Raw genomic sequence first — 13,235 nt, 5'->3', positions numbered from 1 at the left:
CTCCAGGGACCGGGGTTCGATTCCTCTCTTGGGTCACTGTCTGCACGTTCTCCCTGTGTCTGTGTGGGTTTCCTCCGGGTGCTCCGGTTTCCTCCCACAGTCCAAAGACGTGCAGGTGAGGTGGATTGGCCGGGCTAAATAAATAAATAAATTGCCCTTAGTGTCCAAAAAGGTTAAGTGGCGTTACTGGGTTATGGGGATAGGGTGGAGGTGTGGGGTTGGATAGGGTGCTCTTTCCAAGGGCCGGTGCAGATTTGATAGGTCAAATGGCCTCCTTCTGCACTGTAAATTCTATGATTCCATGCACAGCGGACTCTGCAGACCAAATCCTGAAAAAACGAATTTGTGCTGACCAGATTTTCAGGCAGATCTGAAGTAAGATGCAGTAACATTTCCACAGTAGACTGTTCTGCGTATTATGGGTTGCCTACAAGCACTAGAGAAGCTTTTCCAGAGAATTTCACTGCAGCACACCTGGAGGTCAAATGGAGGTCACGGGACTATGTGGAAAACATAGCCCAGCAGAGATCTTTTTTGAGTTGACCAATTAGTGAGCAGAGGGTGGGCTCCCTGCCCAATTGAGGATGGCGGGCAGGCTTTGAAGCTGGAGTACCAGTAGGAGGCCCTCCAGCTTGGACGAAGCATTGGCATACCATTTCAGAGAAGGCGTTTTCATTATGAGGCACCCTCTCTTAACCCTCAGTTAAAGTATTCCATTGTGATTGGGAGAGAGAGCTGGAAGAAGAGGGAAGAATAATTGATAGCACCGATGCTAAAATAAGATGCTGCAAGAACATGCACCAGGGTCTCACAGGTTAAGGTATCTCCCTCCAGGTGAATGAAGCAAAACCATCCTCAGAAAAATAAACTCAAAGGTGCACATAAAACGCCTAACATTGTCAGCGACTTAACTATTAATGTTCTAATCCTTTGCATTTAGATTGGCTGAGGCTACAAGAGTCTTCCTTCCTGGCTCCTCCATGCAATGTCCAGTAATGGAGCTGATTGAACACCTCCCGGAAGCTTTCAAAGTAAGTTCATTCTGTAATGATGTAAGAAATTGTAAATGGGTTCGGCTGATATTATTTATTTTAACAAAGAACTTCAGCTACCTTTGGTTCTCGCAAGGTGGAGTATGGTTTTCTTCAGTAAGAAATAAAATAAATAAATAAATAATCTTTATTGTCACAAGTAGGCTTACATTAACACTGCAATGAAGTTACTGTGAAAAGACCCTCGTCGCCACATTCCGGCGCCTGTTCGGGTACACAGAGGGAGAATTCAGAATTTTCAGCTTGTACGGGAATTGAACCCACACTGCTGGCTTTGTTCTGCATCACAAACCAGCTGTCTAGCCCACTGAGCTAAACCAGCCCCCCGCCAGAGAAACAATTGTGACATGAGGAAAAAAAATTCACGCAGTGAGTGGTTAGGCTCTTGCTTGCCCTGCTTGAGAGTATGATGGAGGCAAGTCCAACTGAAGTATTCAAAAGGGAATTAGACTTTTATGTGAAAATGAATGTTCAGGGTTAAGGGGAGAAAACATCTCGGTGAGATGCGCTTTCGGAGAGCTGGCGCAGACACAATGGGCCAAGTGGCCTCCTTTTGCATCATAATAATTCTGCGGTACTCAGCCCGTTCATATATATTGCATGGTCATTGACCGAGGTCACTCCCTGCATAATCTTAGCATAATGGTTGGGACCCCATCTCCCAAACAATCTCACTCTCACTACTTCACTGTGAATATTGTAAGATATGGAAGAATTAAGTATTACAACGAACCTGGTTCTTGTCCTCTCAATACGCTGTCCCACTCGCTGAAGTGACAGGCTATGCATTGCATCTCACCATTGCATAGCAGCTCTTTATTGGAACACTATGTTTTCAAAGTTTTTTTGCACAGTCACACCTGAACTGAATCTTGCTTTCAGGTTGAGTACCATGTCGATTAGAAGGAACTACTGCCACATGCCATTTTCAGTAGTTCAGTTGGGAAAGACACACATCCCATGTAATAGAGAAGGAGAGCAATCAAAGGGATATTATCAGAATGTCCACAAATTTCACAGTTTCAAATGGGATGCAGCTGACCTAATTTCCAATGTCAGAATATCTAGGGCTGGATTCTCCAATTTTTAGGCTATGTCCGGAGGAAGTGTCTAGTACCACGATGAGAAAATCGGTGAGGCTCCAGCACCAACCCTTCGACCAGTGAGGGGCTAGCAGCTGCGCCATATTAAACACACAGCCTTCATGAGGCTGGAAAATTGCCGGGTCTGTGGCCGCATGGCGACGACCTATAGTGGTAGTGCAGTAAAAACATGGCATCGGCTGCGTGCGGACCCGACCTGCCAGATAGTGCCCCCCCTGGATACCCCCTCACCATCACCAGGCCACTACCCAGCGGTCCCCCCGGCCCTCACTGAAGCCTGGTCAGCGACATGGCTCCCCCCAACTGTGGGGGCGTTGGACACAGTCCGTAGTCGCCACACCGGGTTCTTGAAAACTGAGCGCACATGTGCCCCGCGCGGTTAGGAACTTGGCCCATAAGGGGCGGAGCATTGGGGGATGGACTTCAGATAACGTCCTGAGGCTGTCCCAATGATGTGAGGTGTACTCTCCGATGATGCTGTTTTGGAGGGGGCGGAGCATCCGAAAACAGGCATAAATTTGATCATAAAAAAGGATTCGCCGCCCGATCGCTGATTACGAAATTGGCGTTGTCAAGCGGAGAATCCCACTCCTAGTTTCTTGATTAAGGTGCATTTGAACAAGACAGGTATTTTTTTTTGTGACCTGATGTTCTTCAGCAACTTCATCATTCACGCATGGGCATGGATTGGATGAGAAGGCTTGCAGCAGAGACAGTCTATTGGCGGGTATGAACAATGACCTTGGAGTCAATGTCAAGAGGTGCATGGCATGACAGAAATAAATGCCAGGTCAGCACAAATAACCATTGATTCCATATGATGTTCCCACCCATCCTTGGTCCAAAATCACAACCAGCCTCATTCATGTCCAAGGCACTGACTACATCGTCATTTACTAAGTACCCCAATATTTGACAGTTACGGCAAGCACAACTGTCGTGCACAATCTAAGTGCTATTTTCAGTTAATTTGGTGTGCCTAGAATGATCCAAATCAAAAGACGAAAGCAGAATTGGATAGACCATACTTTTAGGAAGTCATGGAACAACATTATACGGCAAGCTCTCACATGGAACACGCAAGGAAAGAGAAAGCAAGGCAGACCAAGAAACGCATGGAGGCGGAATGCAGAAAAGGAGATGAGGGCCGAGGGTTATACATGGCAACAACTGGAGAGTTTGGCCAAAGACAGGATCAGATAGAGAGAATTTGTCCAAGGCCTATGTTCCGTCAAGGAGTGAAAAAGCGAAGAAGAAGGAGAACAAAGTGGTATATTGATCACACTACTTTTGCTCCTCAGTATCCTAGGTCTAATGACCTAGCTGAATGACTCTCACTATAAAATCCCTATTTATGAATCATAGACAGACCAAGCAAGATCTGCAAGAATATTGCAATGTTACATCTGAGAGCGACACATTTAAGTGTATCAATTCATCTACTCTTCCCCATTCTACCCCCTCAGAAACTTTTAAAACTTGGTGAAGGGATGAGCCCCATGCACCAGGTAAATGAAGGTACAGAATTGCCAGGTTCACAGTTGGGACAAGGGGCGAAATTCTCTGCAGACCGTCGTAACGCCGATTTCCGGCGAGGAAAATCGGTGTAGATGACTCCGGCGTCGGGGACTTCTTTTAGGCGGCTATTCTCCGTTCCCGGAGGGGGCCAGCAGCGGACTGACGCGATACGCGTCAGTTTCACCAGCTGCGGAAGTGGTGAGACCCGGCGTTTTGGGGGGGGGGGGAGGAGGAGGAGGAGAGAGACAGCCCGGCGTTTGGGGGGGGGGGGAGGAGGAGGAGAGAGACAGCCCGGCGTTTGGGGGGGGGGGGGGGGGGAGGAGGAGGAGAGAGACAGCCCGGCGTTTGGGGGGGGGGGGAGGGGAGGAGGAGAGAGACAGACCGGCATTTTGGGGGGGGGGGGGGAGGAGGAGGATAGAGACAGCCCGGCGTTTGGGGGGGGGGAGGGGAGGAGGAGAGAGACAGACCGGCATTTTGGGGGGGGGGAGGAGGAGAGAGACACCCGGCATTTGGGGGGGGGGGGAGGAGGAGGAGAGAGACAGACCGGCATTTGGGGGGGGGGGGGGGAGGAGGAGAGAGACAGACCCGGCATTTGGGGGGGGGGAGGAGGAGAGAGACAGACCCGGCATTTGGGGGGGGGGGGGGGGGGGAGGAGGAGAGAGACAGACCTGGCGTTGGGGGGTTTGCGGCGTTGAGTTGAGAGGAGAGGGGGGGGGGTTTGCGGCGTTGAGTTGAGGGGGGGGGGGTTTGCGGCGTTGATTTGAGTGGGGGGGGGTTTGCGGCGTTGAGTTGAGGGGGGGGTTTGCGGCGTTGAATTGAGGGGGGGTTGCGGTGTTGAGTTGAGAGAGGGGGGGCGGCGTTGGAGGGGGGTAGGGGTGGTGAAGGGGGTAGGGGTGGTGAGGGGAGGGGGTTGGGGTAGGGGCAGCGGCGTGCAGAGGAGGGGGGCGACAGATGCCCGGGGCCAACGCACCGTCGCCCCCCCCTCTGCACGCCGCTGCCCCTACCCCAACCCCCTCCCCTCACCACCCCTACCCCCTTCACCACCCCTACCCCACTCCAACGCCGCACCCCCCCCACTAACGCCGCACCCCCCCCCACTAACGCCGCACCCCCCCCCCCTAACGGAGGAAGGAAGGGGGGGAGGAGGAAGGAAGGGGGAGGAGGAAGGAAGGGGGGGAGGAGGAAGGAAGGGGGAGGAGGAAGGAGGGGGGGAGGAAGGAAGGGGGGAGGAGGAAGGAAGTGGGGGAGGAGGAGAGAGGGGGGGGTGTGGGTACCGGCCTTCAGAGGGAGGGGTCGGGGTGTGGGTACCGGCGTTGAGGGGGGGGGGACCCGGCGTTGAGAGGGGGGGGGCACCCGGCGTTGAGAGGGGGGGGGGACCCGGCGTTGAGAGGGGGGGGACCCGGCGTTGAGAGGGGGGGGGACCCGGCGTTGAGAGGGGGGGGGGGAACCCGGCGTTGAGAGTGAGGGATCCGGCGTTGAGAGGGGGGGTTGCGGCGATGAGGGGGGGGTTGCGGCGTTGAGGGTGGGGGGTTGCGGCGTTGCGAAAGATGGGGGGGCGGCGTTGGAGGGGGGTAGGGGTGGTGGGGAGGGGGGTAGGGGTGGTGGGGAGGGGGGTAGGGGCGTTGGAGGGAGGTAGGGGTGGTGAGGGGGGGTGGTTGGGGTAGGGGCAGCGGCGTACAGAGGCGGGGGGGGCGACGGTGTGTTGGCCCCGGGCATCCGTCGCCCCCCCCCTCTCTGCACGCCGCTGCCCCCAAACCCCCCCCATGCCGCAACCCACCCCCCCCCGATGCTGCAACCCCCCCCGATGCCGCAACCCCCCCCGATGCCGCAACCCCCCCCCGTGCCGCAACCCCCCCCCGATGCCGCAACCCCCCCCGATGCCACAACCCCCCCCCCGATGCCGCAACCCACCCCCCCGATGCCGCAACCCACCCCCCGATGCCGCAACCCACCCCCCCCGATGCCGCAACCCACCCCCCCCCGATGCCGCAACCCCCCCCCCCCCCCCCCCCCCCGACACTGAACGGCGTCAACCATCATCAATGGTTGACGCCGTTTTAAAGCAACTGTGATTTTCGCCGACGTGACCCGTGGCCACGTCGGCGGGACTTCGGCCCATCCGGGCCGGAGATTTGTGGAAACTAAAAAAAAAATGAAATCCCGCCGGCGCCAGCTGTTTTCAGAGGCTGCCGGTGGGATTTGCACAGCGCCGGTTTTTGGCCGGTCAGAGAATTAAAAACCCTGCGGGAGCGGGATTAACGCCGCTGCCGGCCGATTCTCCGACCCTGCGTGGGGTCGGAGAATTTCGCCCAAGGTTTGCATACACAATCCTACAGATGGTATGTGGCAACCAGCTGAGGTGATGAGGATTTTTTAAGAACTCAGGTTATGTGAGGTTATTGCACAGAAAGGCACAATGGTAAGACGTAATCGAGGACAAATCAAATCCAGTCCAGCTCTTCATACCACCGTGCAGTCCTATTGCATTGAGGACCAGGTCCTGAATGAAACCAGGAATAACATCCAAGAATGTCAATCCCACAGATCAATGTGAGTAATTCAAAAATTCTCCAGACAAGGTAACCATTACAAGATACGGAAATATCAGCAGATTACTTCTTCGCTTTAGAGATTCGTAAATCCTTCAGTTCTCTGCAGTTATGTGATAGTAACTAAACATGTACATGTATTGTAAATAATTGCACTTCTTTTGAAGGGGAGAATATTTGTTTAAAAAGAAAAGGAGATGTTGTAAAATGCTTTTCAGGGATTGCAGCATGGTATCGCTAGGTTATTCGGTCCAATTTTAATTTTGTTTTTGCTTTAAGCAGAGTTCACACATGCAGCTCTGATGTCTTCATGTTTTCTGTCCTTGTGTATCTGTTTACATGTACCTCGTCAATGAACCCACAACATGTTTACCCAATCCCTGAAGAGTGATTGATGCTTTTATATAATTATAAAAAGACAACACGCAGGAATTAATACACTCTCATGTTTTCCTTCCATTCATCCCTTATACTGCTTCCTGGGATTATTGCTTTGATTTAGGAGATGCAACAGTCTTTTTTTTTGGAAGCTGAGATTGGCTGGTTCCTTCTCTTTGCCGTGTTTTGTTCCTTGCTTCTCGCTGTTAGAGCTTCAGAAGAGATGTGCATGCGCTTCAACACTTACTCTACAAGGAAGATGCTTGCTAGCCTCTAAGCTGCTGTAGTGAGGTAAATGCTGCAATATGCTGTGGATGCTTGAAATTAGATTAGGATGAGCATTGAGCAATGTGGCGGACATAATTAACTCCAATGGACTGGATCTCAGTGGTATCTATGGCGGGCAGGAATCTTGCTGATAAGAACAGCAACTTACATTTATATGGCACCTTTAAAAGAGTAAAATGTCCCATGGTGCTGCAGAAGAACATTGTCAAACAAACATTGACATGTGCAAAATGTTTTGGCTACAACTTCTGATGGAGTGGCAATTGAGTCAGATTGTCACTTTGCTCAAAATTACTTATCTGGAAATTGAGGTTATCTCATCACACCCTACCTTTCAGCTCAGGCTGGGCGAGATCTGTACTGCGGAATGCACTCCCAGGGCCTAGTATAGAGGGCAGCTGAATCGCAAGAGGTAATCCAAGCCCACCTATTTTTTGTGCCACTGGCTGCCATAATTCAGGCAAGTGTAAAGGCACAGCGGGGTTTAAAGGTTTTTGACAAGCCAGGAAGAAGGTAAGTTTATAAGGTAAGTGGGCAGGATTTGGAGCGGGATGTTTGGGTTGGGACTGGGGATGGAGGTCAGCAGTCAGGCCAGGGTGGGGACGAAAGGGGATCTGGGGTCTGGGGATTAAGGGAGTCGGGCCTTGATTTTGGGGGGGGTTCTGGAGGTTTGGGATATTGCAGTATGTTGGAATTAGTCTTTGGGAGGGTGCAGGTAGTGGGTGGGGACTTGGGTCTTAGGGGGGTGTTGTTCCCCATGGAGGGGTGGGTAAGGATGGGAAGTTCTCCTTGGTGGTGATGTGGAGGGGCAGGGGAGGAAGTCCTGTGAAGGGGATAGTTGGGGGATGGGGGTCCAGGATAGAGTCCCCCGGGTGTTTAGAGCAGTGTTGGGGGACGCCCTGTGTTAGGTGGTTAGCCAGAGTGGGGAGTTGGTGGAGTTCCCTGGAGACTCGGGGATACTGGCAGAGTTCCACTGGAGGTCAGTGTGAATCTCTATAATAGTTACCCAGGTGCTAGAAGGGGTTTTAACTCTCCTTACATTTTCTGGAAAGATATTGATGTAACACAGTCAGAGCTACCCGAAGTTTGCGATCTAAATCAAATGTTCAGATGGTTCCCAGAGCAGGGCAATTACCCGGGGGAAGTTTGGGTAATCTTTACCATTCCACTGCCCTGGGGCTCGGAAGTTACAGCCCAATGTAATATCCCAAGTGTCCAAAAGCTTGGTCAAAGCATTTGGGTTTGAAGAATGTCTCAAAGGAGAAATGATCAGTGGAGCACCAGACAGAAGAAATTCCAGTCTGCGGCCTAATTGTTTAAAGGTACAACTGCCAATGGTGGGTTTTTAGAAATTGGGGATACTCCAGAGCCAGCAGTGGAAGCGTACAGAGATCACAGAGGACTACACAACTGCAGTTGGTTATGGACAGAGGGAGGAATGAGGCCATAGGGGAATTTGAGCACAATGTTTAAATTTAATGCATTGATGAACCAGGAATCAAAGAAGAGCATTGAGTTGATATGGTCTTGCAAAGGGAACATTGTTATTTCCCGCTCTGCATTGGAACATGCTCTGAGTTCCCATTCATTTCAACTGTTGCATAGAAAACATGTTCCAAAATATAATAAATTGCTAAATCAGTTTATTTGACCCAGATTAGCTTCAAGGTGATTTTGGGATCCATCGCAGACATATTTGATGTACATTTTGGTATTGTGCTGCTTAATGGAGTTTTAAATATTTGAAGCAGCTAAAGATGAATTAAATGCAAATGGTCAAACCTGCTTTGTGGTTGGTTCTGTGGCACAATTGACTCCAACTGAGATATTCAAATCATTCCTTTCTCTCCTCTTTTGCTCAACTCCAATCTTGTCTAAGATTCCTATTTTATTATCTCGCCCTACCCGATTATCTCTCTGTGTGTAAAATTCTTTATTTCCATTGCTTTCATGTAGAAACTAAATTGCTCTAATCTTTCTGACAGGTCTAGTTACTCATAGTGTGTGATAATTGTATGCTGCTACCTTGACATTTTTCCAACACTCTTTCGGAGACTTTTGCATTTGTTTTAAGGGCCTTTTGGACAGATGCATGACAGAATCATCAGAAGACAGGAAGAGTTTTGACTTCTCGGTAGGTGTGCATCTTATCTGAATCTGTGGTCAGCTATATAATGATGACATGCCTGTTACAACAGGGTGAGGGGGAATGAATTGGCTCCACTGTATTCAGCACCCCCAGTTGGTTGCAACAAAGGTTTTTGAAAATAATTTTCCAATCCAAATGTATTTACTTCTTAATAAGCAGCCAAGTTTATTGAGTCAAAGCAATAGTAAGTTTATTAGTTCCTACTCTGAGAAAAAATATTAAAGACACAATGACTCACATACACAGGTCTCATATAATAAAAGTTAGAGTCCAAATAAAAGTTAAAAGAATATATAGTTAAGCCCTTTGCTTGTCCTTGGAGCATAAATTGTTGCAGCTGTTTGAAGTTATCTGGGGCGAAATTCTCCGACCCCCACGACGGGTCGGAGAATAGCGGGAGGGCCTTCCCGACATTTTTCCCGCCCTCCCGCTATTCTCCCCCCCCCCCGCCCAACTCCCGACACGAATCGCTGCCACCGTTTTTTTACGGCCGGCAGCGATTCACAGCTGTTCGATGGGCCGAAGTCCCAGCCCTTTACGCCGTTTTTACGAACGGCAAACACACCTGGTCTGGCCGTTCGTAAAAACTGCGTCACAAACTCGCTTTTCATAACTATGGCACCGATTGGCACGGCAGTACCACAGCCGTGCCAAGGGTGCCATGGGCCCGCGATCGGTGAGCACCGATCGCGGGCAGCGGGCCCGATGCCCGCGCACTCTTTCTCCTTCCGCCGCCCCGCAGTATCCATTCGCGGGGCGGCTGAGGGGCAACCCGGCCCGCGCATGCGCGGGTTTCGCGCAAATACGCGATGACGTCATCCGCGCATGCGCGGGTTGGAGTCTTCCAATCCGCGCATGCGCGGCTGACGTCATATGACGCGTCAGCTGGCGCTAACTCCGGCAAGCGGGCTTAACGATATTCGTTAAGCCCGTCATGCTGGAGCCTACGGCGTCGGGCTGCTAGCCCCGACCGGGGACCAGAATCGGTTCCCGGTCGGGAAGGGGCGCGCTGGCGTCAAACCCGCCCGGGTTTGACGCCAGCTTTACGATTTCTCCCGTTTTGGGAGAATCGCGCCCCTGGTTCTGTTTAAACTCCTGGAGTTGGATTGAAATTCAGGTAACTGCAGCTTGCTGGAGACAACATTGGCTTCAAAGAGAGAGATAAAAGGCACGATCTTTCAGAAAAATTTCCAAGTGATGTAGGAAGTGGGAATTGCCGTGAATTTCCCGGTGCACAGCCCAGCGAGCCCGGCAACGCTATTCAACGTTAATTGGTCCTCCCGCCTCGAATACCGGCTCACCTGCTGAATCACCGGGACCGCGCTCGCCAGCCCCCCGCTAACAACGTTGAGCAGCACTTAAGCTGCACATGCTCAGTCAATCCCAGCCGGCACACAACATAGGCACCCAGGAGACTGGCCCGAAGATTCGGGAATGCTGACCTGGGGAAGCTCCTGGATGCCATTGAGGCCAAGAGGGTTGTCCTGTTCGCCCAAGGGTCCTGGAGGGTGAACCACAAGGCAGCCAATGCTTCCTGGGATGAGGTGGCGGCAGCTGTCAGCACGGGAAGTGTGACCAGGAGGACTGGCCAGCAGTGCAGGAAGAAGGTCAACGACCTACACCTACACCGGGCAGCACGAGTGAGTAGACACCAAAGTCCCACCCCTCTAACCCCCCCCCCCCCAAGGGAGTATCCCCCAGCCGACCCCCAACCATCCCTCCATCACTCTCCCCCTCAATCCTCCCTCCACCCACCCATTCAACTCTTCCTCCACCCCAATCCCTCCTTCACTCCTGCCCCCACAACTGTGAACCACGCGTGTGGCTAACGATGCTCTCTCTGTGTCCCCTCAGGAAAAGCTGTCCCATAATCAGCAGCAGAGGGGCCAGACTGGCGGAGGGGTGCCAGACTTGAGAATCCTCTTTTGAGGAGCGGGCCCTGGAGGTGACTGGGGTGGCCGAGGACAGGGTGGTCACCCACGCAGAAGCTGGCAGACTCCGCAGAGGTGAGGAACCACCGGGCTCCACCCAGAGGGCCTGTCAAATTTGAGCTGTTATTGCCTCACTGACTGACCCATCCCTCCCACTGACCACATGTCCATTCTCCCGCAGGTCCTCCAGCAGAAGGCGCCTGCCCATCCCACGCGGTACCCTACCCTGACTCCGAGGAGAACACCTCAGAGAAGAGCTCCGAGGATGCAACTGTTATGGTCACGGCACACCTGTCATCGCCACCCTCCACCAGCGCAGATACACACACCTCGGTGGGAAATGTTCTGGGGCACAATCTGATGAGCACCACACTGCTGCTGATGTATATCTGGTGGAGGTAGGAATCCCCAGACGAGACAGCAGTTGGAGGTCTGCTGGATTCCTGGATCCAGCTGGGTCCCAGCCTGATGCTGAGCCTATGGAATAGAGTTACCCAGGGCTGATGGGGATGATAGGGACCAATCTGAATGTTCAGAGGGAGATGTCAGCATTACTCCAGCAGGTCTACAGCCGCTTGGAGGAGTCCCAGGCTACAAGCGCATGAGATGGCGCCGGCAATGAGTGGGACCGAGGCCATCACTGCGAGGGTGGCGACCACAGAGACTGATGCACGACGTCGGCACCGTGAGTGAAGGTGTCCAAGGCATTGCACAGTCGGAGACGGACATGCCTGAGGGTCTCAACAGTATGTCTGCCTCACGGGAGGATGTCACCCAGTACGAGACCAACCTTGATGGGGCTCTGCGGGACATGCCCCACTCTCAGATAGGAATGGCCGGGGCGCTGCGGAGCTTGTCCCAGTCACAAGTGAACATGGCTGAGGCACTGTAGGGCATGACCCAGTCACTGAGGTGCATCGCGGAGGGCGTTGACATGATGGTGCGGACCATGGGGAACCGCCAGGGCTGGCATCGTCAGATGATGCAGGGGCAGCCGGGGTTCGAACCAGCTGCCCCTCCATCCAAGGTGAGCCCTAGGGCCTGGAGGAGGGGGCACTAGGTGCCAACCCGGACCCGTCCCATGGAGTGACGTCAGTGGCCAGCAGCTCCCCCGAGTTCCACCCCTTTGATGCGGCTGTGTCTCAGGATCAGCACATGGGACAGTGTGGCACAGCTGTGCATGTGCATCAACAAGGGAGCTTATGCCCACTGGGCCCAGAGCCCCAGAGGACGCCCTCCAGGGGCATTGACGGCCACGGGGCGAGGTAGGCAGCTGGCTGCCTCCACCTCAGATGTGCATCCTGGGGACACACCAAGACGTAGTGGTAGAGCTGGGAGGGCCAGGCATGTTGAGCATCACACAGGGCACTGGGTTAGCTAGCGAGTGGGGAAGTGGTTGAGTTGGGAGCTGAGGGGGTTGAGGGCGGCAGCTCTATTGGTAATGGGGTATTGTACAGCACATTAAACAATTTTTTGCACAAACATCATGATGCCTCTCCCATTCTTTTCCGCAATGCGGCTGACCTCCGAAACCCTGTCCCATCTTTCCAGCAACCCATCCTCCCCGTGGCAACCACCCATCCTCCGGCTGTGGTCATGTACCCGGAGCTGTGTCCCATCCCCTGGGTGTTCGGATGTTGGCTGCTGCCTGTGTGGTGTTGACTCCCACAGAGTGTCCAGGCATCAAGATGCGATCAGAATGCTAGGCAATGATTCCCACATGATACATGGCCGGCCCAGCCACGGGAATCCACTTGGCATGTGTCAAGTGCTTACTTAACCACGATTGCCAATTCCCCATTAGCGATAGCCTTCAGCTGCGTAGCCAGAGGCCTCACTCAGCAGTCGGTAGGGGTAATGTGTGATCGGTGAGGCAGACAGGCAGGAACAAGGGTTGCCCCCGGTTGGGATCCAGGGGTTGGCATGGTGGTGCCGCGATCGATTTCACCCCCGGTTGCACCCCCCCCCTCCCCAGCGCCTCCCCCTCCAGCATCCCATGGCGGCCCGCTAATGCGGAGGTTTCGCATGCCCCGCTTTTGGCCTCTCTCGCTATTCACCGGCCTCGTTATGTTTGAGCGTGAGTGTAACAAGGCCGGACGACAACGCCCAATGGTTCCTCACTGCTCTCTTCAGCAGTTTTTTCCAGATTACGTTTGTTTCTCCCTCTTTATGGATTAGCAAAACCAATTTTTAAAACTCCTGTCTGTATAGGAATTAGAAGAACATACCTTCTAGTCATTGTTGTAGGACAAGCAATCACATTTTTG

At 52.9% G+C, this 13,235-nt stretch overlaps 1 protein-coding gene across 1 annotated transcript in view; it reads left to right on the top strand.

The window, feature by feature from the left end:
• trpa1b (transient receptor potential cation channel, subfamily A, member 1b) overlaps window positions 1-13,235 on the top strand; it is a 163,080-nt gene that overhangs the window by 87,005 nt on the left and 62,840 nt on the right. The window contains exons 16-17 of the mRNA XM_038808471.1: window positions 941-1,031; window positions 8,963-9,022. Coding sequence (XP_038664399.1) covers window positions 941-1,031; window positions 8,963-9,022 — 151 coding nt within the window. The remainder of the gene's footprint in view (window positions 1-940; window positions 1,032-8,962; window positions 9,023-13,235) is intronic.

Source organism: Scyliorhinus canicula, chromosome 10 (assembly GCF_902713615.1).
Source record: "Scyliorhinus canicula chromosome 10, sScyCan1.1, whole genome shotgun sequence".
NCBI lineage: Eukaryota > Metazoa > Chordata > Chondrichthyes > Carcharhiniformes > Scyliorhinidae > Scyliorhinus > Scyliorhinus canicula.
Note: the sequence above shows the minus strand (reverse complement) of the source record. Positions and strands in the feature narration are given on the sequence as shown.